Source organism: Myotis lucifugus, unplaced genomic scaffold (genome assembly GCF_000147115.1).
Source record: "Myotis lucifugus unplaced genomic scaffold, Myoluc2.0 scaffold_166, whole genome shotgun sequence".
In the NCBI taxonomy this organism is placed as follows: Eukaryota; Metazoa; Chordata; class Mammalia; order Chiroptera; family Vespertilionidae; genus Myotis; species Myotis lucifugus.
The window spans coordinates 176,879-204,471 of record NW_005871214.1 but is presented as its reverse complement, the minus strand read 5'-3'; the positions used below and the strand labels follow the sequence as shown (position 1 = coordinate 204,471).

The 27,593-nt window shown below is 39.4% G+C and overlaps 1 protein-coding gene across 5 annotated transcripts in view; it reads right to left on the bottom strand.

Moving 5' to 3' along the window:
• Positions 1 to 1,155: 1,155 nt before the first annotated feature.
• PPP2R5E (protein phosphatase 2 regulatory subunit B'epsilon) overlaps positions 1,156 to 27,593 on the bottom strand; it is a 157,928-nt gene continuing 131,490 nt past the window's right edge. For 4 of the 5 annotated variants that reach the window (XM_006096019.3, XM_023759921.1, XM_006096020.3 and 1 more), the window contains 9 exons: positions 23,958 to 24,088; positions 23,751 to 23,810; positions 22,646 to 22,754; positions 20,903 to 20,956; positions 20,755 to 20,805; positions 17,810 to 17,929; positions 12,907 to 13,034; positions 10,761 to 10,862; positions 1,156 to 5,826 (listed from right to left, as the gene is read on the bottom strand). In XM_006096019.3, the coding sequence (XP_006096081.1) occupies positions 5,727 to 5,826; positions 10,761 to 10,862; positions 12,907 to 13,034; positions 17,810 to 17,929; positions 20,755 to 20,805; positions 20,903 to 20,956; positions 22,646 to 22,754; positions 23,751 to 23,810; positions 23,958 to 24,088 (855 nt within the window). In that variant the 3' untranslated portion in view covers positions 1,156 to 5,726. The remainder of the gene's footprint in view (positions 5,827 to 10,760; positions 10,863 to 12,906; positions 13,035 to 17,809; positions 17,930 to 20,754; positions 20,806 to 20,902; positions 20,957 to 22,645; positions 22,755 to 23,750; positions 23,811 to 23,957; positions 24,089 to 27,593) is intronic. The other variant, XM_023759920.1, reaches the window with a different exon arrangement.

The window sequence follows — 27,593 nt, the reverse complement described above, 5'->3', positions numbered from 1 at the left end:
TCACATCACAGTGAGATATGTCCCTCCACTTGAATCTGAGCAGACCCTGTGACTACTTGACCAAAAAGATATGACAGAAGTAATGCCATGACAGTTTCTGGGCCCACGCCTCGAAGAATGAGCAGTTTCCACTTCCTGTCTCTCAGAACAATCTTATTATATTATCCTATATAATAAAAGCCTAATATGCAAATCGGCTGAACAGCAGAACGACTGGTCGGCGGCAGGTGGGGCCGGCGAACACGTGGCACCAGACCAGCCAAGGCAGGCACCAGCGGGCAGAGGGAGGGGACAGTGATCAGGGGGCAGTGGGGCACCATCCCCCAATCTCCCTGCTGGTCACCTCCCACAGAGGGAGGCCAGACTACGGCTTGGGCCCACTCCCCATGGGGAGTGGGCCTAAGCCATTAGTCGGACATCCCCCGAAGGCTCCTGGACTGAGAGAAGGCACAGGCCAGGCTGAGAGGCCCCAAGTGCATGAATTTCCATGCACCAGGCCTCTAGTGTGTGTGTGTGTGTGTGTGTGTGTGTGTGTGTGTGTGTGTATGTGTGTGTGTGTATTATTGATTTCAGAGAGAAGGGATAGAAACATCAATGATGAGAATCATTGATTGGCTGCCGCCTGCACGCCACACCCACACACAAGGGGGGATTGAGCCTGCAACCCGGCATGTGCCCTGACCGGTAATGGAACCATGACCTCCTGGTTCATAGGCCGATGCTCAACCACTGAACCACAGCAACTGGGCTCTTAGAGCAATTTTTCTTAGAAACCAGTGCACATGCTGTGAAGGACCCCCATTAGTATGTCATGAACTAAGGCGTGTGGCTGAACCCGAAGCCAGCAGCCAGAGTGAGCCGTGTTGGAAGTGAATTCTCCAACTCCACTAAACCCAAGTTGACGCTCGAGGAGCAGAGACTAGATGATCTTACCATGTCCTGCCCAAACTGTACACTGGTAAACAATAACTTGGGTTATGCCACTAAGTTTTGCAGTAGTTTGTTATACAGCAAGGCACTGGACTGCTCCGGATTTTCTCTAGATGAAAGTGTGAACCAACCAACCCCACTGTTTCACAGGCAAGTTGATCAAAGCTATTATTTATGTGGTTCACGAGGCCAGAGGTCAGAAACAAACACACAGCCAGGCGCCTGGGAATTCTTCACGCTTCTTTATTAGGAGGCACCCACAGTACAGAACCTCTCACACGGCCGCCAAAGGGGAAGTTACATTCTCTTTGGGAACACCTTCATTTTTGCTTCTGTTACCACTTTGAAGAAAGGAAATCATTTTCAAAGACATTTAAGTTCCAAGTGTTTCAGACTCCACTTGCCTTTTGTTGTGTTCGAAAAGTAGCACATTTGAGCCCGAGCTGGAAGATTGTTTTGTGGATTTTAACTTTGATGTGGACAAGAAGTCTTGGCCGTCTGGTTGAACCAGTTCATAATTTTCATATGCAACTTTTCATCTCAAAAATGTTTCATTTTTACCTCTATCCACAAACAGATGCTGTTTAAACACACACACACACACACACACACACACACACACATTTAAAATCGATCATGAACCACAGCATTTCTAACAGGAAAAATAAACTTTTGCTGCCCTCTCCTGCTAAAACAATGAAATACTAAAATACCAAAAGATTTACGGAGCTAAAGCGAAATCCTCAAACCCAAAGCAATGGACATGTCATTCTCATATCCCTCAATCAAAAACCAGACAACAACCAGAAAATGTATTGGTAATATTTATATTTGAAAGTTCCTCACTGATACATGAGGTTTGGATTACAACTTATTTACAATAAGTGATTTCTTTAAAAAAAAAAAAAAGGAGAAGGGAAGGAAGAAAAAGGAGAGAGATAAGGAGGGGAAGGGAGGAAGGAAGAGGAGGGAAGAAAAGGAAACCTATATTCATAGACATCGTAATATGGGATGGTTATTTCCAAGAGATACTACTGCTGCTGTCGTGCACAAGCAGCAGCACAAGTGAACATTCCACTGGTTCAAAACTTGCTCAACTTTCTCTCAAGATGCACAATCCTTTTTGATTTTCAAAATTAAATACTGAGAAATATAAAATGCATTGCCAATATACCTACTACAAAAATCCTTTGTGGCTCATTTCTTAACTCCACTCAGAGAAAGCAGCTGAGCCAGAATATAAAAATAAAAATATTGATGTGCAAATTAAACATCACCGATCATGTCCGGTGCCACCTTTTTGCTGTAGGTGACTGTCACTTTGTAATAACATTGGTAATAGCATCAAAAGAGAGAATCTTTTCATTTCCTGGGCCAGGTCAGTGCATCTGATTAAAGTGTGTGTGTGTGGGGGGGGGGGGGGGGAACATAACTCTGAACACTTAAGAATGCCAATAACATCCATACATTTTCCCTTTCCCACCCTCCCCATCCCCACAAAAAAATAAAAAAGCTTTTAAAGCTCTAAATATACTTTTTTCCCCATAGTGTGATTGAGCCTAAGGCTATACGTTTAAGTATAGCAGGTGCAATTACAAGCAGTTCCTGGCTCTGCACCCTGGACTGTCCCACGCATAGGAGGAGGTACAAAATAATTTAAACCCTTCCCTTTAGGCAAGCGAGCCCAAGATGAAGGAGCATAACCCTGCTTGTGAGTATCCAGCGGCATCAAGGGTATTATTTATTTCTCACTTTTTTATTTTTTATTTTATTTTATAAAAAAAACAGTCAGATGTTAGGGAGAGCAAAATAGAATAAAATTTAAGAGGACAAAAACTCAACACGGAAGGAAAACAACGGGGCCACTTGCACAATGAGAAAAGGAATGCATGCTCGATTCAAAGGATGAGAGGGGTCAGTTCACTCACATGGGTTTTCTAGGCCCACAGCCTAAGGCCTCAGCATCACTCTAAACCACAGGGTTTTTGTTTGTTTGTTCTTCCAAAGACACTCTTAATCCTACCCCTGAAACCAATATGGTAGGGATAAGTTTGGAGTGATCATCACTCACTAACTACAATATTTGCTATTTTAAAAATAGATTTATATATAGTTCTGGAAATTATGAAGCAAACAAAATATAACACAAAGATGCATTTGTCACAATGAGCTCAAGTCGCAGCAACAGGAGAAATGCGGGAAAGGACAGAGAGGGCTGCTGCAAATGCAGCAAGTATGTCCTTAAATACGTCACATGGTGCAACAGTCAGACAACCTAGTTACTCTGTGTCACCGGACACAACATGACAAGTGTCACATTGTCACTTTCAATTAAAAAGAAAAGACAGTGTTTCTTCTCAGAAGTTGCCCTATGAATTTTAGACATGTATCTATAATTGCTTCTTTGAGTATGTCTAAAATCTGGCTTTATTCTCCTCAGTTTGGAATAACAACACATAAATTGACATCAAGGATATCTGTGTAGTTCTCACCTTAACTCTGAAGACAGGGTAAGGTGCAAAATAGGAGCCTAGTCTTTCTCATTTCAAATGACTGCATTTCATTCTAATGGGCAGAGATATTTCATAAACCTGGGATTTTAATGTCCCTTATCTAAAAAAGATGAATTAATGGCAAACAAACGTTTAGACTGTCAAAACTAAATGTAATGCAGAGTCAAAACTAACAAGCTAAAATCGGAGAGGATTTGTTATAAATTTATTTTTTATCTTTAGTTGTTGAACTTGCACCTTTGCTCCAGCACTTTGAAAGGAAGTTGTTTCATCTTTGGCAGTCTCTGCCAAATGTACATCGAATCCCCATGAATGTTCTTTTTTAAAAAGAAAAACCTATGAATTCCATTAAACCATGTTATGTTTGGTGTTGCATATGACTATTTTACTGCTGGTTCTTTATCAGAATTCTCAATGCCAAGTTTTGTTTGTTTTACAAAGTTGTTGAGATGACAGTATTCATAATTAGCTGACTTTTACACACACACTTTGACCTGATAATCCTGAAACACCTAATAGGGGAGAAAGGTCAGCCGCCTTTTTTTTCTCTTTTTCTTGGAAACAATATAACTGCATATTCTACTTTATATTTAAATGGAAGGAAGAAAGTATACAAGCCCATATTGATATTATATTTCTACTAAGAGCAACAACAGTTCATATGTTCATGTTTGCTGCTATGACAATTCAACACATGAACAGAATCAGCTCTATGCCATGAAGACTGCTGAAGTGATGGTTTAGGATTATCAACTCACTGCTGCTATGTCCATAACAAGCAAATGCATCCTGGAAATAAGCCCCAAACACATATCTTTCAGTACATAATAACGCAACCACAATAGGTTAAGTACATACTGTACACAGTTTTATCAGTATTTTTATCTCCCCAAGATGTTAAGAGTCCTCTTTTAAATACAAAGCAGAGAGCCAATAAAATATAGCTATAATACAGCCCTAGATTTTGTTTTGTTTGTTTTTGTTTTTTCTTAAACAATTTGGTCACAATGCACCTTTGATATAAAAGCATTTTTAAACTTTATTATTAATACTCAGGACATTAGGAATTTCCAGATTTTTTTCAGTAGCATTTGTAGAACCACTTTTGGTAACAAATACAGTAGTTAGGAATACGCATCCAATTCAGAATGCATAATAATGTTTATCCTGAATCCTTTCTGGCTAAAAACAGGGCTGGCGCTGTGATGAGATATAGGAGAATCTACAAAAAACACGGTAACATGTTTGTTTTTCCCCAGAGGCTACATCCTCTTTTGCTGGAATACTTTATAAATACATATTAAAAAGTAAGGCAACAACTCCAAACAGTCCAAGCTGTTTGCTCAACTCTATTCCCAATTAGATCCGCAATCCTGGCGATCAATTTCATGGTTGTACTGTTTAGTGTCTGTCTTTCTGATTTCAAAATGGTCCAAAGGATGTTTTCTGACATGTCTAAAACATCTCTGGTATGTATGTTCAATGATGTACGCAATTAATACTGCTCAGGTACTGAAGCCTATGATGTCCCAGTGCCTGTTTTCAAAGGATTCAAGACATTGATTTGGATTCACCTTAAACTCCTACACGAATCCAAAATTCCCTTCCCTACTATGTTTATCACCTCTTCTCTTTTACTCCAAATTTTAAACCTAAAGGAGTACCAGGACTACCTGGCTACTGGAAAGATGTTCACTCCAGTAAGCAAAACTCTCATCTGGGACCTTTATAACTCACGGCCCCATTCCATGTGGACATTCAACTCAAGAAGATGTGCAAAAGGAAAAGATGTCAAATTACAGTCAAGTTATCCAGAAGAGGGTGTTATACAAACCTATATGGAAATGACAGTCTTTTTTTTTTCTTCCTTTCCTATAAATACATTTAACAGCTTAGCAGAAAGACAAGCTAAATTTAAGATTGTTCACATTTGAGAATTGTTTCATACTCTCTGCTAATGATAAATAAGGAATTCCCGACAATGGAATTTTAACAGCAATTTCATTAATAGGTCTCTGAAAACTGCTTTTTTTTTTTTTAAGGGTTAAGAACAATGATTATGTTTGCAAAGTTCTGAGAAGTCCATCTACTGTCCAAACTTTGGATTGAAGTCCTTATTTTTTTTTTCCTTTACTTAGAGACAGGTATATACAGTGCTGTTGTAATAATGAAACAAATGTGAAATCTACTGTAAAGTTGCACAATACAGAAAACTGTTGCTCCATCTTCTACTACATAAATGTGTGACTCCACAGGTTAGTAATGTTGCTGCCATTGTTTTTGTTAAGTTGGAATTATCCCATCACGTCTAAGACCTCTCTTCAACTCCAGATCCTCCAGTTTTTTCCACAATTCCTCACGCTCCTTTTCTTTCTTTTTCTCACTGGGGAAGAAACAAAATAAAAAGTAAATACCTGGGGAGGTTTAAAGAAGTTATTCATCAATAACTGTCCCTTGAACATTCTTTTTCCCATGTATGTTTTAAAAGGTCTTTGAAAAGCTTGGCATTAAGCTTATGGGTATTTCTTCTTTTTGGTTTTTCTCTCTCTTGCTCTTTTATCTGACACTTATTTAGACACAAAGTAGTATTAATGAACAGAATAGAAGATGACAACTTTTTATTGTTGTTAATCCTCACCCAAGAATATTTTTTCCATTGATTTTTAGAGAGTGGAAGGGAGGGGGAGAGACAAAGAGAAACATCGATGTGAGAGAGACACATCAATTGGTTGCCTCCTACATGTGCCCCAACCAGCATAGAACCTGCAACCCTTCAGTCCTCGGGCCAATGCTCTAACCACTGAGATAACCAGCTAGGGTTGATTTTACATTAATATTCCTTTATACTTAATACAGAATATTAACTTCAAAATTACTGAGAAACAAAAATGAGGATCATTTATATGTATCTGTTATCCTAAAACCAAGGGCACATTAGTGACTTTCACTTGGGATCTACTTAAAATCTAATTTTCTCTTTGTCTCCAAACAGTTTCTCAAAAGAGATGCTAGAAATGACACTGATACAGAGAATGCAGTAGGTCAAGAAAATATACTTCCACTTTATGAATATCTGTTTTTCCTACACTATGTCTATTTAAACTCTTTAGCAGTATCTTGTAAGTGTTAATAAATCACAAAATCTAAATTAACATATTTAATACTTACAAATACAACCAAATTATATATTATTTCTTCTGTGATTGCAGTTTTAATGATCTGGACAGAATTGTGTTGATATTACTATATATTAAAACTTTAATGTTCCAAGGCTTTAAATTTAGTTCATTATCAATTTAACTAGTGACTTCCATATTTGGGGGAAAATTGGTAAAATTTACTAAAACTCTGGATATCTAAAATAGGGTTAACAAATTTTATTTTGCCAAGGACATGTTTAGATTACCATATTTTTATAAAAGAAATAGTGCTGATTTTAACATCAACCAAGTCAGCAGTACCTAATCCAGGAATATATGAATATAATGTAAATTAATAAATTCACATATATTAAAAGAATTCATTTCTGTCCCTAGCTTTCCCATGTTGTGATGAGCCAGTAAACAGCACACCCAAATGACATCTGTGTATCCATAAATTCAGATAATTCCTGAAAAAGGGCCATGTGTTATTACTTTACCTAGCAAGAATTTAATGTCAGTTACAGTACAATATTTACTCAGGGAAATCCACATAGGTTAAGTGAAATTTGTATATAATTCTAATGCCTCATATTTTTATATCATCCCCAATTTTTTAAAGTTATGTTGATAACTATAGCAATAGAAATTAATCTTCATTGCCCACACACACAAAAAAAAAACACTCTAGAAATACTTGAGTAATTTTATATTCTCATCCCACTAGTCTTAAGGAAACATTTCATTATGTAATATGGTCATTAATATTATCATTTCATAATTAATATTTTGTTATTTTAAGCTTTTGTTTACTATAATTAATTTCAGCTATCTCAAATATAATCTGCACAATATAAATTTCAGTGGGCATAATTTTCAAACAATTACCTGTAGGGTAATTTCAGTGGGCATAATTTTCAAACAATTACCTGTAGGGTAATTTTGACCCTGAAAATTTATATTTATATGACAAGATTAGATAATCCTTCAATCATTATGAATTCCAGATTCTTAACTGTAAAAGCAAGCTGTTTGGTAAATTATCTCTTTTGGTTTCTCAGTATAGTTTAAGAATAATATTAAGTCTAAATAAATGTTATCAGGGAATACTGATTTGAGTACATTTAAATCAATTCTGTAGATCCTGCTGGTTTCAAAGAATATGACCTTTAATTTGGAGGAAGAGGGAGAAGAAATTGGTAGGCAAGGCCTTAGGATCTTTATTCAACTAAAAAACAGTTTAAATATACGTAAGGTTCATACTGCCCTAATTCAGTTTAAATTAAGAACCGACATCATAAAAATACTCATCATCTTATTCCTGAAGAGTTTCTTTGATCAAAGCTTTATGGCATTCAGTACCATCTGTCCTGTGGGGCTTTTCTTCCAGGGGAACTTTGTGCTGATCTATCATAAACCTTTTGTTCAGACAACTTTATCTTCAAAAGTTCTAAATACTTCTGATATAGTCAGTGTCACCCCCATTCTTTCCCACTTTTCTCTCTACCTGTAGGAGTGAGTTTAAAAACTTAACCATGTTGCCAAGCTAGGATACTGTCAAATTCTCTCCCAATTTCAATTTTACATAGCACTAATGTTGGCATGTGTATCTAACAGTGTTAAATACTTATTCCATACACGATTTCAGACTTGCAATCCTTAAAATTTTATCTGAACTGAAACAATTACTAGTGTCTTGCCATCCAGAAATGAAATCCTTCATTCAGTTCTCTGAAAGTACCAAATAAATCTCTTTATTCTCTTTTCCTATTCTATATCTATGGAGAAACCAATGTTTCCATCTATTCTGTTTAACCTTCTACTGTTCATTGAACAAAATATTAACCTTGCTTAAAAATAATCCTTCTCTCAATAAGAAAGCCCATTTGCTATAAGTCACTTTAATATATCAGATTATCAGAATCAACTTCACAGTGTCTATTTCTGATACCCTTGGTTAATTCTTATCTTTTTAAAGAGTTTATCTAGTTTAAATAATAAATGATCAGTAAACAGTTTATTACTGAAGTTCAATAAATATGAATTTACTTCAATCAATTTCAATATCTATACATATAAAACCCTAAGTGACCGACCGTTCAACCGTTTGCTATGATGCACACTGACCACCAAGGGGCAGACACTCAATACACAGGCATGGAAACATGGAACAGACTGATGAATCTCAGAGGGAAGGGGGGAGGGTGGGAAAAGATTAACCAAAGATCTTATATGCATACTAGAGGCCTGGTGCACGGATTTGTGCACCGGTGGGTTCCCTCACCCTGGCCTGTGCCCTCTGGCAATCCCGGACCCCTCGGGGGTTTTGGCCGGATCCTCGAAGGCCAAGCCGAGGGACCCCACTGGTGCACGAATCCATGCACTGGGCCTCTAGTTTTAGAAATAAAGTCTTTAATACTGTTAATTGGATTCTACAGATTTAAACCTATTCAACTGGGATAATAAGCTATTAGTTGCTTAAAAAGGAATATTATGTACAACATACCTTTTAGTGGTATATCACAGCATGAATGTGTACTTTACTTCCTTTATTTAAATAATTATTTAAATTAGACAAACTTTTTAAAAAGATAAGAATTAACCATAGGCATTTTAAGTTGGGGACAAGAAAAGTTATTATAAATTCAGTGATTTGCAAAAACTGTAAATATAATAAAAGTTCTTTAAATTGCAAGTATGACCCAACATGTCCCATACTTAATATTTATTCCATTATTTTATTAAAAATCTCAACCTCTTCTGTCTACAATTAAACACTTGCCATATTCCATAATTAAGTTGCTTTTCAATATATCATAGTATAATTGTTTTTAAATGAGTGTGATGGTCCTTTGTCTCCTGCCACCAAACCTTTCCCCTCATTGCTCTCTTTATCAATAAATGCAAGTAACACATTCAAAATCAGGCAAAGCAAAGAAGCAAGGGAACCACAGAGAGCTTTGCTCAGGAGATTCCACAAGGTCCTGGGTCTGAACACTCACACACACACACACCTCTGGGATCCTCTAGGTTCACAGTTTTATAATATATAAAGTGGCATTTGCTTCTGTATGATCAGAGCCAAAAAACCAAAGGTCCCACTACTAACGAACTCTCTAGACTTTCCTCAATGTCTCCAAGTACATTGATGCCATGGTCTGAACATTTGTGCCCCCAGCCCCAATTCATATGCTGAAATCCTAATCCCCAAAGATGATGATATTAGTAGGTGGGGCCCCTTTGGGAGGTGATCAGGTCAAGAGGATGGTCCCCTCATAATGGGATTACTGCTCTTGTGAGTGATACCACAGAAATCCCTTGACACCTCCCCCCCTTCCTCCAAGTGAGGACACAATGAGAAGGTGCCAGCTATGAACCAGAAACAGGGCCCTCATCCAGCCATGCTGGCGCGATGCTTTCGGACTTCCAGCCTCCAGGACTGTGAGCAATTAATTCCTGTTGTTTACAAGCTGCCCATAAAACACCCATATGTGGTATTTTGTTATTGCAGCCCGAATGGACTAAGACATCATCTTTTGGAAAGTTGGACATATTGAACAAGAAATAACAAAACTGAAGAATCACATAAATGAAATTAAGAAAGGCTTTATTCAGCCATAGCATTTATTATAAAGAGTACGCCTGTTCTTTGCCCCCTTTTGGTCTTAAGCATTTCAGTATTTATAAAACACCAGACTCTTCACCTCCCTGTCCTTTTCACTGTAATGAATTTGTTGGGGGTCTAGAATAGAAAATAAATTCTGAGCCAAAGAACTAAACAAAATGGTGCCTCATCCCTCCTGCTGCTGGAGTGAAGTACAAGATCAGCCCAATTGTCGTTCAAGTAAGTTCAGGACAGGAGCGGATCCAGCTGGCAAACTACCTGATGGTTCCCTTATGCGGACCTGAATGCCAGCTCTGTGCCAAGCTCTTAACCCTGAGGTAGAAGAGAAACACTACAGAAGGGAAGGAGGAAAGCAACCTTTTTCAAAACAACACTTTGCTGCCCAGGGGCTCCACTAATAAAGACACAACTAATGAGCATGCAGAAATGAAGAGTTAAATAAATAAAACTGTATGGCTTAGGATTTCAGTGCAATTAAGCCACGTTAGCAAAGAGCAAGGAAAGAACTCAATAGTTTTGGGCACAGCTGACAAAAAAGCTTTAAAAAGTTACCGCTGGCGATCTGACTTGTATGTGGCTGTCAGCTCGTCAAACATGGTGCTGTTCATTTCCATAAACGCCTTCAACACATTGTAGACTAACGCCACGATAGCCCTGGGAAGCAGAGAAGAGGGACCTGTTAGTTAGTTGTACATAATGGGATGGAGAAAGAGAGAAAGCACAAGCCTTGAATGAGCTCCACGTATTGCACACTATCTCCATCCCTTTTAGTTGGAACAACTAGAAATGACATACAGTTCATTTCCAAATCAAGAGTGACTGTCTTTACTGTTCAAGGCAAGACATCTTTCTGAGGGGTTGGCAGGATTAAAAAAAGAAAAATCTAATTCTGCCCTTCTAATTATTGGTAACCAGAATAGACTTGCCTGTGGGCAACTGTTAACTTCATTTAATAAAAAAGCAAGCATAAAAAAAAGCAACTCCACCTTTTAAAAGGAGCACCTGTGGTAGCACTAACCTTAGAGGCCTAAATTTGCATAGAATTTTATTTTTAAAGTGATAATATACAGAATTCATCAAAATCAAAAGCTGGAAATATGTCATTTATATCATTCATATCCATAGATATGATATTAAACCCCTATAAGTTGGGCAGTTTAATATGAGTTAGGTTTCTATTTGTGATTTGCATCAGTCCACTCAGACCAACTTGATCCCCTTGCTGACCCAATACATTGCCGGTAAGGTAACAGGCAAGCTGGTGACAGCTGCGATGAGCTGTGGAACACCATACGGCTAAACAGCCAAAACGGTGGTCCATACTCACCAAGGAAGAATAAGCTCTTGGGCAACACGAAGACTGTCCCTTGATGGGCCTGACAGCTTCAGACCAGATCTAAATAGCACTGCCCTTTGCAAAACTATACAACAGCGCTTCCCTTTTGCAACATGCTCCAGTACCTCTGAAAAGGGCACTGGTAAAAGTTAGGCCAGGTGTTAAGTAAACCATGGGTTTGATGTTTCCAAAACGTTTATGAGAAGCTGTGTTGCTTCTTCCCTGTGCCCATTAGTAAAAGGAAAACGTATACTCCCTTCTGCTGAAACGAATGACCTCCCCAAATGCGCCGGGCAGTGATGGAGAAGGGCCAAAAACAGTATACTGAGCAGTTACACACTCTTGCTGAAACCAATCTCTAGGCTAGATTCTCAAGAGACTATCTGCATAAGGAGACTTCATTGTTTACCAGCTCCTTATTTTTACCAGTTTTGTTAATAAAATTTCGTGAATTTGAAAAATGTATTATTTTACAGTTGTATGCAAAACTTTTAAAGCCAAACTAATTACTGATATACTGAATTCTACCTGCTGATTTTTAATACCACCTTAACTTTTCTTTCTATTCCCCAGAGAAATATGTAAAGCCATTCAAATACAGAATGCTCTAACTTTCATAGACCTAGAGGTTAAAGTTCTCTTTGAAGACTGTAAACTTTTCTTCCCTCAGAACATATATAATGACTGAGTTGGTTTTTTAAAAAATGGATCTTGCTAAAATGCCAATCAATTCAGATCACATCACTTTACAACTCTTCAGTGTTTCCTTATCATTCACGTGGTGAAGGCTCATGTGGGCCCACTCCCCTTTCTAACCTCATCTTCCAGCAGCCTCCTGTGCTTCAACCTTCCCAAACTCTCAGGTCTCGGAACTCGACAGGTGCTTTTTACATTTTCATTCTGTTTTATATGACAGATGGACCCACACTCTGAAAGGGCTTCCCCATCCCATTCACCTGCCAAATTCCTTTAAGATTCAATTGGCGCCTCACCACTCCACCGATGTCCTCAAACCCTTCCTCTCCCTCCAGAGCATCCCCATATCTGTTCCATTCACAGACGGGCCAGAAGCCCTCAAGTGAACTATGTTAACAGAACACACTTATAACACTGCTTCATAAAAGTATCTGTTTACTTGTGGGTCTTGCCAACCAGTCAGTGAAGTTGTTAAAGGTAGGGACTTTATCTTTTCATATATTTCTCTTTAGCAACAAGCACAGCATCTGGCACACAGCAAGCACTCAAGACATTTTATTAAGCAAAAGAGAAAAAGGGAGGGAGGGAGAGAAGACCAAAGGAAGAGAGCAAGGGAGGGAAGGAGAAAGGGAAGGGAGGGAGGGAGGGAGGGAACAGAAAACCTACGGATTCCAATGTTCTTTTGAAATCCTATACAGACTGGAAAACATGATGGGAAGGATGACATTAGAGTTTTCTTCTATCAAACTCATGATGTATTCATTATTCCAATAATAGAGCGCCCTTTCTGCCACCTTTGAGAAAAGAAAAAGAAAATGTTAAGAGGGAGAAAAAGACAAAGATAAAATTAAAAATCTCCAAACAGAAGTATTTTAAGACTATTTTTATATCATTCAACCAAATGTAAAATTAAATATTAATCACGCTCTACATTTTTGAGGGTTTAAAATCTTTCAGAAAGTTCCAAAGTGGTTCATCAATTTGGAGAAGGAAAAGAAGTTTCCTTACCTATTTCTATTCTCCTTTCATACTGCTCATTTCATCTAATTCCACATTTTTTCTGCATAGCTCCCAAGCTCCGGACACCTCTATTCCCTATGCCACACAGTTTCCACCATTCCTCTAACCCCCTTCCTGACTCACCTCTTTCACCCACACAGCACATGGCTGACACTGTCAATAGCTGCAGAGAAAACCCAGCTGCCCATCCCTGCAGAGCAGTCCCCTCTGCTAAGCACCTCCTGTGGCAGGTGCTGTGCCTGCACTGCAGGGAGAATGTGCCATCGTCCCCACCACCTACGGAGTAGCTACTGTTGTGCCCATTGGACGAAGGAGGACACTGAGGTTCAGAGAGACTGGTAACCTAGCCAACATCACGTGACTAGCAAATGGTAAAAGCTAGGACTCGAGTCTAGTGCCTGGACTCTTTCCAGACTTCATTTCTGTCACCCTTGCTTTGGACTAAATAAGCCAGGAGAAAGTCGCTTCGTTTCTGGACTCGGGGACACTAGATATATATAAGACTGCCTGCTATCTCAGATCCCTTTTCTCTGACCACCTCACTATCAACTGACTCTAAGAATTCAACAGAACACCTCCAAAAATAATCTAAAATATCTAAAAAGTCATCTATAATAGGAATCAATATAAACCCAATTCTCAAAAAAAATTCTAAAATCCCTAAAAAGGGTAGTTATATGAGAAAAGAGGGGCTTCTTTCATTCCATCAGATTAAGAAATTATGTTTTCATTTAAAACTTAAAATTTAAATTAATTTTAATTTTATATGAATATATGCATAACCCATAGACACAGATAATAGTGCAGTAAAGCCCTAGGGAGGGCAGAAGGGGGTGGAGGGGGGGAAAGGGAACATCTGTAATACTTTCAACAATAAAGATAAATTAAGTGAAAAATATAAAAGAATAAAAAAATAAATTTAATTTTAAAGTAATTTTAATTTAATTTAATAAAATGGTACAAGAGCATCAACCAATACACTCTTGAGAAATTAGAACCTTTCCATTTACATTATTCAACTTGGTTCAAAAAAAAAAGTCCTGGGATTTGTGAGGCACTAGACCCTGAGAGTACAAAGAAACAATCATTACTGAATGTTTACCATATGCCAGGCACTATGCAAAGTGTTTTAATTTAATTTAATAAAATGGTACAAGAGCATCAACCAATACACTCTTGAGAAATTAGAACCTTTCCATTTACATTATTCAACTTGGTTCAAAAAAAAAAGTCCTGGGATTTGTGAGGCACTAGACCCTGAGAGTACAAAGAAACAATCATTACTGAATGTTTACCATATGCCAGGCACTATGCAAAGTGTTTCACATACATATTATTCAATCCTCACCACCAACACACTGAGTAGGTAGCATTATTTCTATTTTGCCAGTGAGGAAACTGAGGCTCAAGGTCACATGGCTGGCAAGGGGCAGACTCCAAAGTCCCTGCTCTTAAACTCTTTTCTCTGTCATCCCTATGGAGCTCAGATGCTGGTGGGGAAAGGAGGAATCGACCTACGAGCCTATCCATGTAAACTGTGGTAGTGTCACATCAGACACAGAAATAAAGTGCTGGAGGGAAGGGCAGACAGAACCACCCTGATGACGTGGGGGAGAGGAGTAGTGGCAGGATGATGACACAGGGGGTGGCATCTCAGCTGGGCTTTGGAGGATGAAAGGAGGAAAGGCCATTCCAGGCCGAGGGAAATACAGGGAGGGAGGCAGAGGCACCAACATGGACAGAGTGTCTAAACACCACGAAGCACACAGTGTGTCTGAGGCAGTATATCTGAGGCACTGGATAAACGTTTGCTGGATGAACCAATGGACACAACGAATGAATAAAGAACCTCTTTACTTTACTTCTTTTGTTTTCAGTTCTTTTGTTCTATCGAATAATTTAAAATTCTTTTTTCTTTCTGCTATGGACCGAACTGTGTCATTTCCCCACTCCCCGCCAATTCCTAGGTTGAAGCCCTATCCCCATGAGGTGAGGTCATGAGGGTAAGGTCCTAACTGAACAGGCTTGGTGGCCTTATAAGAAGAGAGATACTGCCTCTCTTTCCACATGCACTCACCATGGAGAGGCCATGTGAGGACAAGGGACAAGGTGGTCACCTGCAAGACAGAAAGGAAGCCCTCACAGAAGCAGGTCCTGCTGGCACTCTAGTCCCAGACTTCCAGCCTACAGAACTGAGAAATGAGCTTCTGTTGTTCATATAGTCTGGTATGGAAAGTGCTGCAGTCTAAATATTTGTGTCACCTCAAAACTCATGTGTTGCGATCCTAACCCTGAAAGATGACAGTACTAGTAGGTGGGGTCTTTAGAAGGTACTTAAGTCATAAGAGTGGAGCCTTCATGAATGGGGGTCAGTGCCTTTCAAAACAGCCCCTCTGCCATGTGAAGACACAAGAAGAAGCCTGTGACCCAGGAAAGAGCCCTTACCTAACCATGCTGGCACCCTGATGTCAGACTTCCAGCCTCCATATAACTGTGAGTGATAATTTCTGTTGTTCATAAGCCACCCAGTCTGTGGCATTTTGTTAGAGTAGTCAGCCCCAGCTGACTAAGATACTTTGTCTCCTTTCTGAGCTTCTGAGAATCACTTACTCCTTCCTGATGATACTCATTTTAAAGGATTCCAGCTCCTTGCCCTGGCCTGTGTGGTGTGGCTCAATTGGTTGGGTATCGTCCTGTGCACCAGGAAGTTGCCAGTTTGATTCCTGGTCAAGGGCAGATACCAGGGATTGTAGGCTTGATCCCCGGTGGGGGGATGTAGGAGGCAGCTGATCTATGTTGCACTCTCATATTGATGTTTTACTTTCTCTCTCCCTCTCCCTTCCTCTCTAAAAATCAATAAGCTATTCTTAAAAAAAATTAAAAGGCTCCTGCCTGGCCATTGTGGCTCAGTGGTTGAACATCAACCTATGAACCAGAAGGTCACAGTTCGATTCCCAGTCAGGACACATGCCTGGGTTGTGGGCTCAATCCCTAGTAGAGAGCATGCAGGAAGCATTGATCAATGACTCTCTGTCTCATCATTAATGTTTCTATCTTTCTTCCTTTCCCTTCCTCTCTGAAATCAATAAAAATATTTTTAAAAGGTTCCTGCTCCTTGCCCTAATTACACCAAACAATCCAGATGTTTGAGCTCCGCAGCCATGTGTAATATGCAAAACATCTACAGTATCCTGAATTTTTCCTATCTAGATGTGTGTTATATCATCCAATGTAATGGTTCATATAATGGTTTCTAAGTGTGTGTGTGTGTGGGGGGGGTGGTGTGTTGTAACATCACAAGATTGTCATGAGATCACTGACTTGACACACTGAGATGTCTTTAGACAACAGCGGTGTCGCTAACTGTGCAGGATAATGCAGAGCAGGGGAAAGTCCCTCAAGTCCACTGTTAGCCAACTACAATCTGAACAATCTCTTCAAATCAGCAGGCTATCAAGAGTCAATTCTCTACTCTGTAATTCAGACCTCTGGTGAGATATTGAAGGATAAAACCTAATGTGTATTCACCCCAGATCACCCTCTTCCCTCTTGCGTCGGTTCCTCATCACTGCAGCAAGGTCCCAATAGAGAAAATTGCCCAGGTTCACCTGTACTGTATTCTCCCCAAGTGGCCACAAGGAGGCAGAGTGGTGCCACAGGAAGGTTCAGACAAGCAGCTATACCTATTGATTTCACTCCCTATTAACTTGGGACCTCAAGCAAATCATTCTCTGAGTCTCGTTTTTATTTTTTTCATCTAGAAAATGTCGGGTGGAGGGGAGAAGGGAGCCTCATAAGATAATTTGAAGTTTAGAAATAATGTACACAAAGCAGCTAGTATAGAGTAAAATATTAGTGTTCTTTTTCTCTTAAGCTTTATTTAGCATTCTCTCTTATACTCTATAGCAGGGGTCCTCAAACTTTTTAAACAGGGGGCCAGTTCACTGTCCCTCAGACTGTTGGAGGGCCGGACTATAGTTAAAAAAAAAACAACTATGAACAAATTCCTATGCACACTACACATATCTTATTTTGAAGTAAAAAAACAAAACGGGAACAAATACAATATTTGTATTTGCATGTGGCCCGCGGGCCGTAGTTTGAGGACCCCTGCTCTATAGCAAGCATGTCAAATTCAAAGGCTAACACGGGCCAAATTAACGAGGCAAACGGCCCGTGGGCGACGAGTTTGACATGCTTGCTCTATAGGAAGCCTACCAGTCCACCTCTTATTCAGCTAATTTACTCTAGGCAAATTATTCTGCCACTTTGAGCTTTAGCATTCACATCTGTAAAAATCACAATGCCCTCCCTGCAGGGTGGTCATAAGAATTAAAGTTACTGAGCAGAAAGCATCATCACAGTGACTGGCATGTAGTGCTCAAGATAAAGGTGCTTATTGTTAAAATTATTGTTATCATGTGAGAAAATAGCAAATAAGTAACAACAGGTAGCTGGTGTCCATTATATTAATTCAATACAAATAAAATTTTACCAAAATAATACATGCTGCATAGGCTACTCTGCCTCATGCCCTCCTGGTACTAACCTGAAAATGGGGGCTAGATACACACTTGGCAATTTGTTTAAACAAAGGTTCTTGAATTTTAACAAATTGTGAAGGTTCAATCACATCCAATATTTCTTCCAGCTCCCCAAGAAACATAACCTGTAAGTAACACACAAAACACAAAATGTCAGGCATTTCATTAAAAAATCCATAGGAACGGTGAGGATTAATGAGAGTTAGCACTGTTCTAAGAAAAATTTATACATAAAACCAAACATATATGAACACAGGTATTATGCTAGAAGATGTTCATTTCACAAAGAATTCACCAGAGGGTGCTTGTTGAGAGCAAGTTCCCTTGACATTGAAAATACAATTCTATTTACTTTGGAAAAAATACGTGTTACATCTATTACACAGAACAATTGCTCTTAGACAAAGGGATCCTGCAATACAGGACTGTCCTGTGCTCTCTCTCTACTGCTATCAACCCAGCTATCTCTCCCCTCACCCACATGTTTTAAACAACGGGGGAGTGGCCGTCCTGAATGCATGCACAAAAGTCCACAATGGCACATGCAGATACTTCCCAAATATGTCCAGCTCTGACCTGTGGTAGGTGTTCCTCAAGGACAGGGGTGGGGAACCTTTTTTCTGCCAAAGGCCATTTGGATATTTATAACATCATTCTCAGGCCATACAAAATCATCAACTTAAAAATTAGCCTGCTTTATTTGCTCAAACATTTAATTAATTCACCCCTAATGCCTTGGCAGGGCCAGACCAAATGATTTCACAGGCCTTCTATGGCCCATGGACCAGACCCGACCCCTACCCCTGCCCTAGGATATGCTGTTAACAGAACACATAGGATCGGAAAGATACAAATGAGCAGGTTCACCCCAAGCAGGTAGCGGCCTTTAAAGCCTTTCTACCCAATCTCCACACTTACACATACGCACATGCACATCATTGTTCACTACTGAGCACAGTGAATCTCATGGCCTCAGCACCACGTGCCTCAAGAAACTGCTTTTAGATCACAAAATGGAGCCAAATCAATAATATAGTCAGTTGTTTTAAATATAATGGAAAACCGACAGAGAAACAAAAACAAGTTACCTATCTAGGCATAAAAAATAATTACCTTAGAAAAATTAAGTATGCAATTAAAATATGAAAAATGACAATGCCTTCTTCATATCTTAAGATACATCTGAATAGCAATGCATACTTTTAATTTTACCTAACAGGTGGTAAAAAATTAGATGATTTTTTGAAGCTGTATAGGGTTTTGGAGAATTGAAACTAATTTGAAAAGGAGGGTGTTTCTGTTAAAAGCAAAATTTGTAGACTCTTGCCATTTGTCAAGATACAAATTCTGACCTAGCCAGTTTGGCTCAGTGGATAGAGCGTCAGCACACTGAAGGGTCCCAGGTTCCATTCCAGTCAAGGGCACATGCTCGGATTGCGGGTGGGCAGGAGGCAACCAATCAATGATTCTCTCTCATCACTGATGTTTCTATCTCTCTCTCCCTCTCCCTTCCTCTCTGAATTCAATTTAAAAAAAACCAAACACATAAATTCTCCCCAAATTTTTCCAAAGTGTAAAACTAACAAACAGCTGATCTTTTCTGGGCCACTTTCACATGGTTTCTAACTTTTCAGGAGAGTGGATGCAGATCTGGCACCCAGCAAGGCTCACTTCTAAGTTAAGAGACACTCCCCCACAACAACCTTGCATGGCACATGCTCGGTTAGGTCTCGGCAAAAGTACAAATCATGCCCCAACCAGCGTGGCTCAGTGGTTGAGCATCGACCTATGAACCAAGAGGTCATGTTTCCATTCCCAATCAGGGCACAATCCCCAGTAAGGAGCATGCAGGAGGCAGCTAATCAATGATTCTCTCTCATCATTGATGTTTCTATCTCTCTCTTACTCTCCATTCCTCTCTGAAATCAATAAAAATAAAAAATAAAAATAAAAAGTACAGCTCGATCGGCGTGGCTCAGTGGTTGAGTGTCGACCTATGAACCAAGAGGGCACAGTTCGATTCCTGTTTAGGGCACATGCCTGGGTTGTAAGCTCAATCCCCAGTGGAGTGTGTGCAGGAGGCAGCCGATCAATGATTCTCTCTCATCACTGATGTTTCTATCTCTCTCTCTCCCTTTCCTCTCTGAAATCAATAATATATATGTATTCTTTTTTTTTTTTTTAAGTAAAAATCATTGTAGGTCAGAGGTGTCCAGGCCACTTGTAAACAGCTAAACTACAGGTCTGTAACATATTTTACAACTGTGCATAGGAAGATACCATCTACATTATGTCTTAAAGTGGGTATTTGGGCCGTTTGCTCTAGCACCAGTGATGGCGAACCTTTTGAGCTCGGCGTGTCAGCATTTTGAAAAACCCTAACTTAACTCTGGTGCCGTGTCACATACAGAAATTTTTTGATATTTGCAACCATAGTAAAACAAAGACTTATACTTTTGATATTTATTTTATATATTTAAAGAAAAATCAACAAAAAAATGAGTTCGCATGTCACCTCTGACACGCGTGTCATAGGTTCGCCATCACTGCTCTAGCATCTATCCACAGTGACAGCAAAACCTCCACACTATGAAGGTGGTCACTAGGAAGGTGACATGGAGAGGCCCAGACAGTTGGACACATGCCTGGGACCTGGCTCAGGCTTCCGTAGGGCTGAGCAGTACTGTGATAAAAGTCCAGGGTTCAGGAATCAGGAAGGAGAAGGCAGGTTCTGGCCTAACCACCTATAGTTAGTGTACTCGGCCAGGCTCCTTAACTTCTCGAGGCATCAATTTCATAACCAATAAAATGAGAACATTGGTAGTCCTGCCTTACAGAGCTGCGATAAGGATTAAGTGAAAGAATTCATTTTATACATGCTTATTAGCTTGTGCCTGGCACTCAACCAATTATTTAGTATGCTATTAACACACTGACATTAAGCACTTACCTCTTTCTGACTACATGTTTTGGGCCAAAATTTCATTAACCCCCTAATAACCTAAAATGGAAAGGAAAAAAACAAATGGCACTTAATTTTTCATATGCACTCCATGAAAAGTGGTCTATAATTCGAAATTATGGAAAAAAGTACTTACTGGTTCTGTGAGTGAAGGATCTTTCTCCAGAAATTGTACTATGCAATATGCCAGCTGGAGAAATAAAAATGAAGGACAAAATTAGGAATTCTATATAGTAAGTTCAAAAGATGTATTATTAAAACTTCCTAAAATGTTTCCAGACTCTGGTTTTAGTAACTTCACATCCAATTTATTTTCAAAATAAAAAATATATAAAAAGCTACTTTTCAAGTCAAAAAGTGGCACTAATAAGGCTCCAGGGGAATTTTTTTAAAAAAGAAGACTGGGATAGCCCTGGCTGGGGTGGCTCAGTTGGTTGGAGCATTGTCCAGTGCACAGTAAGGTTGTCAGTTTGATTCCCAGTCAAGGTATATAACTAGGTTGCGGGGATGAAGCAAGTGATTGATGTATCTCTCTCACACTGATGTTTCTCTCTCTCTCTCTCTCTCTCTCTCTCTCTCTCTCTCTCTCTCTCTCCCACCCCTTCCCTCTCTAGGATCAATATTTTTTAAAGCCTAACATTAACAAAAGAAAAAGAATACTGGGACATGAAGTAGCTAGCTAATGAAAAGCAGAGGTGAAATGTCACATTCAGTATATTGTGAAAGTACCTCATCTACATATAGTTTGAACTACATCTCATGGGCTTTCTTTCTGTCTGTGCTAACCTCAACAGTACTGCGTTTTACTGTGGTTCCAGAAGAGCATTCTATGAGAAGTAGGCTCTTCCTAAAAACCTTGCTGGCTGCCTGAAATGGCACATGCAAACTAAAGCAGTTTCAGGAAGACACAGAAGGTTCTACCTGCCAGTTGGACCCTGGAGAAATATGAGTTTTACATCTGACACTAACTCATCTAGGCAAGAATTCTTTTATTAGATGATCACGCAATGTGATACCCTGCTTCAAAAACTAGAGGCAAGATTTGTAAAAGGGCTGGTAAGGATTCTTGGACAAGAAACCCACTCTTGGGAAACAACTTTTCGAGGGTGTTCTAAATTAGAAGCATATGGACTAATTTTCCTCGAAACACAGAACTTCACATTTAAAGAGGAACACTGCTCAGAAAAAATGTGTTACATTTTTATGCAAACTCAAAACATTCCCACTGGGGGGATTGGGGAGTCACAGGTTTGAAATACTAAAATTAAAATGCCACTAGATGATTTCTCTCCCCCCTAGTGACATGCTTACCATGCAAGACAGTGTTAGCATGGGAATCAGAGTGGGAATAGACCAGGGTACACTTTTTAAAGTAATGGAGGCTAAAAATAAAAAAGATGTGAAAATATTGATTTGTTTACTGTGAGTATTTATTTGTGTGTAGAAAGTTAGAAAGATATGGTGAGTAACTAGAAGAGGGAGCAAAAGGCAACTTAATAGACTATTGCAAAATAAGGCTGAGACAAAATGTTCAAAAACATTAAAAAACGATTACACATGTCTAAAGATCTAAATCTGAAAAGCCCACACACATATATTACTATACACAACATGTTCAATATATAATTTTGTGAACTGGGCAAGTCATCTAAATTCTCTGAAAAATGAGATGACTAAATAAATACTCCTTTCACTTGAAAAATATTCCCATGAGTCTCCTATGCATTGAAAACACACACACACATTTTTATTTTCTTTGGGGGGTATTTTAAACTTTAAAATGTCTTTGTTACAACAAAATAAGCACATATCAATATCAAAGAAACACTGGGTTTGCAAACTTAACTTTGCTTCCAAAAGTAGTTGTACAAAATTCTACCTGGGCATGGAAGAGTGATAAGCTCCTGACGGTGTGTAAAGGGATCAACACTTTCACCAGAAACTGTTTGTGTTCTGCCTTAAGAGGTAAAGCAAAGCCATTGATAATACTAGGAAGAAGGAAAGAGACGTGAATTAGCAATGCTACCTCAACAAGCTAAACTAAGACAAACTGTTCTTGTGAGATTGGGTTAAATCTTAATCAGTTTATGACTGGTCCAGAGCAACCCCAAAACCATCCCAGGGGCTGTCAAGATTTCTTAGTTACTTCAAAGAATACATTTGAGTAGGCAGGAAATTTAAGAGAAGAAAATTGGCTTCTGATCTCCCAGCACAGGCTCCTGTGCTCTGAAACCTGGTTGGATAGTCCCCAAATCTTTTGTATCAACAACTCTTTATTCTTCCTCCCTGTTTTCCTTCCCTAAATAATTGCCTGCCTTGCTCACTTATGACCTTTTCCATTTCTAGACAACATTCCTTCCTGTCCCTGATATCTCTGCTCAGACCAAGAATACCCTAGAGCCCAGCCCAGGAAGTTACAGAGAAAACCATGTGACTCCACCTTCTTTTTCTCCTCATATTAGGAGGAGAGACTAAGTAATCACATTGTCCAGTTACATTAGTCTCCCTTGTGTGTAGAAAGCTACACAACAGCTGTCTCTTTCCAATTCGTTCCACTGCACCAGGAAACAGCTGCTCAAGAACTACACCTGGGTCCACGGGTCCCTGGAACATGGCAATCTTCCCGATTTATTATAAACTTGCTTTCAAAAGATCTGGCAAAGGGCAGGTAGTCTAGAAACTAACAAGAATAAGATGTTTTGTGGTAACTGGTCTGACTGCAATCAGATGTACTGTCTGCGTAATGGGAAATAAATGCTAGCTCTTTCAGTCGTCCCAGCAGAATTGGCAATGCCTAAATGTGGAACAAGGGGAACAGGAAACCGCGTTTTGGAGAGTCAGTTGGGAAGCACGCTAAAGCACAAATGAGAGTATCAGATGTACATACAGCAATAGATCTAGGTCAGCATTTTCCTGCGCCACCTGAACCTAATTCACAGAACGATATTCACCTGAGATTAGCAATTGGCTAAAAATGTGCTTACCTTCCTAATATTTCCAGCAGTTCAGCTACACCATTGAAGTGTTCTGTTTCATAAACAAACCTTTAAGAAAGAGAAAGAGCAAGAGAGAGAAAGAGAAAGAGAGAGAGAAATAAAGTCAGTACACAACATTCAAATATTTGAGGTTTACTTAATACTTCTATAAAACCACCAACTTTGCTTCTCCTTCTCCCCCCTCCCTCCACTTACCTTAGAAAAATATTGTTAATCTGTTTTCGGATAAATGCTCTAAGACCAAGAAACTTGCCATAAATTCTGTGTAAGACTGTTTTTAAGTAGTCCCGTTCCCGGGGGTCTTCGCTGTCAAATAGCTCCAAAAGCTGTTGTAAACGAAAGAGGGTGCTGTCAAAAGCGGTTTCAGGAAAGAATTTAGGAATTCTGCCACTCATTATTTAAAATCCTTTCCTTCCTTCCTCAAAAATTTATTGAGTACCTATTATGTGCCAGGCACAGTGCTAGCCTTTCAGAATATAGTGATAAATAAGTCAGACAAGGGAGGGGGCTTATATTCTAGTGAAAAGACACACAATAACAATAACCATAACAATAATACTATGTAACACATATACAGTACTTAGTATGATCATCAGGCAATTTTCTAAGCAACCTACTTATATTACTGCCTCCGAGGTAGTTTTATCCCCATTTTAGAGAGAAGGAATTTGGGAAGAGTGATGTTAAGTAAACTTGCCCATGGTCTCAAAGCTAATAAGTGCTGGGCTAGGATTTGAACTCAAGCAGCCAAGGCCCTAGAGTCCATTATCTCAACAACTTCACTACTGTGACATCAGGTACCCACTGAGCTTATGTTCCAGAGATACAGTTAAGATAAGCCTTCAGCTCTACCAGAGCATACAAGTAAATGAAGCAACCTAAACCGAAGCAAACATCAACAAGTCCCTAATGATGCAGGTAGTGTTTCTTTCAAGATCTTGGTTCTTGTTACATGGGTAAACAAATAAATATCATTGTAAATATTCATTGAGGTGAACATTCACATTTCTGTATGTATGTTATACATAAATAACATTTTGAAGTTCCCAATCATTTGTAAAGTCAGTAACATACATATGTCAACACAAAAACATGTACATGAATGTTCACAGCACTATTATCCATAATAGCCAAAAAGTAGGAAGAATCCAAATGGCAATCATCTGATGCATGGATAAGCAAATTATGCTACAATGAAAATATTATTTGGCCATAAAAAGGAATGAAGTACTGATATATGTTACTACACGAATAAACCTTTCAAACATCATACAAAGTGAAAGAAGCCAGTCACAAAAAGCCACAAATTGTATGAAATTAATAAATTGTATGAAATGTACAAATATCCCCCTTATTTGAAATACAGAGAATAAGCAAATAAATAGAGTTATAAAGCAAAATGAGGAGGGACTAATGAGTATGGTGTATCTTTGGAGGACGATAAATTATATAGTAATGATGGTTACACAACTCTGTGACTATACTAAAAAACAATGAATTATAAAATTTAAAAGGGTGAATTTTATGGTATATGAATTATATCTCAATAAAGCTGCTATTTTTTTTCTAAATGACAGTAGGCAGGTTTCTCTGGCTGAAGAAAAAACTTAGAGACTGGTTTAAATTTTAATGAGTTTTTCATACATTCATTATCATAGCAATAAAGCAGAACTCATAGTTCTAATGTTGACTTTACAGCAAAACATTGCAAGAACATACAGACAGCATATAAATGAACGCAAACTACCCCTAATTACCAAAAATCTATCAACATACAAAAGCATGATTTCGGGTGATTAAGACATGAGGCTAAGACTGACAGCAGAATATTACACTCAGTGAGTAGTATTCAATCAAATAAATTACCTACTTTTGTTTGGTGCTTTTCTTTGACTAAAAGGCAGAGTTCTAGACCAAAAACCTGGCCCTTCAATTAATGGCAGGAAGCACAAACTGAAGAACAGTCTTCAAAAGTGGGCAATGAGACAGATGCAATTTTTGGCTACACAATGTCATTCATTCATTCACTCATTCAAAAACTGAGTATTTTTAATAAATATGTATGCAGACACAATCTGCTTTCAGAAGCCTACTCTAATGAGGGATGGTGGTAAATAAACTGCAAGATAGGCGTTCAGGATGCTATATAAATACATAGCAGACATATCTACTCTATTTGGGAGAAGTGGAGTGATCAGGGAAGGCTTTTAGAGGAAGTAATATCCAGACTGATCTATGAAGAAATTAGGAGCTAGAGATAGTGGAAGTGTTCATGGCAGATTCAATACCACATACCTTCACCAGCAGCCTTTCTGAAAAGAAGATGCTGTTAAAATACCTGCCATATCTCTGCTCACCTGACCATGAAATCAATCAATCAATCAATGCTAGCGATTGTCCTCATTCTGGACACACACACACACACACACACACACACACACACACACACTTGGAGCCACAGGAAAAGCAATAAGCAGGTCAACCATACGGTTCCACAGAAAACAATCTAAAAAAAGAAAGACATGTGTCCCTATAGGCAAAGAAATGCCCCATGGCTCAGTATCTCTTATCTACTACACGCACAAAATGACATAAGGTCTCTAACTTACCTATCCTATTCCTTGTTAATGAAATTATTAACCTTTTGAGATCTATTTTTTTCCTTTGGTTTCTATGTTTCAGTGTTGTAAAAGGGCTTAATGAATAATTTGCAACCAACATAAAAGGTTTGAGAAGGTAAACTTAGCAAAACTTGAATCAACTATGCTCATGTATTGTTATTCTTAAGAGTTTAATGTAATATAATAATTAAGCAAAAATCATTGAACTAATGTTTTCATTAGGCCCTTAAAGAAAATGCATTACCAGGCGCCTAACTTGAATCATTTACAAAGCCACAAGCACAATATATATCATCTACACTAATAAAAGAGAAACATGGTAATTAGCGTACAACCGCTACCCTTCCCATTGGCTAATCAGCATATCCTTATGCAAATTAACTGTCAGCCAAGATGGCGGCCAGCAGCCAGGCAGCTGGAAGCGAACATGAGGCTTGCTTGCTCCAGTGACTGCAGACTCCAAGTTCCCTGCCTGACTTGCCGGCCTCTGAGCTGGCAGTTTGAAACATTCTAACAAATATAGCCGGCTGGGATCTCAGAGCTGAAGTTATACATTGTTTCGATTATAGAACGCTCAGCAGCTGAAGCCTCAGAGCTAGAGCCAGAGCTAAAGCTGGCCCAGAATAAAATTTAAAAAAGAGAAAAAAAAGGAGCTGTTGGGAGCTTCAGTCAACAACCACCAGCCTGAAAGCAGCCCTCAGCCCCTCACCCAGACTGGCCAGGCACCCCAGTGGGGACCCCCACCATGAAGGGTGTGTGACCAGCTGCAAACAGCCATCATCCCCTCATCCAGGCTGGCCAGGCACCCCAGTGGGGACCCCCACCCTGATCCAGGACACCCTTCAGGGCAAACCAGCCGGCCCCCAGGCCTCTATCCTATATAGTAAAAGGGTAATATGCCTCCTAGCACCGGGATCAGCGGAGCCGCGAGGCCTCCTGCTACCGGATCAGCGTGACAGGGGGCAGCACCCAAACCCCATGATCGCCCTGCGGCTCTGTGTGTGACAGGGGGCGAGGCCACAACCTCCCTATCCGCCCTGCTCTGTTCGTGACAGGGGAAGGCACCCCAAGCACCTGATCAGCCCTGCTCTGTGCCTGATAGGGGGGAGCTCCCCAATTCCCTGATCACCTGCGGCTCTGTGTGTGACAGGGGAAGGCGCCCCAACCCCCTGATCGCCCTGCTCTGTGTGTGACAGGGGAAGGCGCCCCC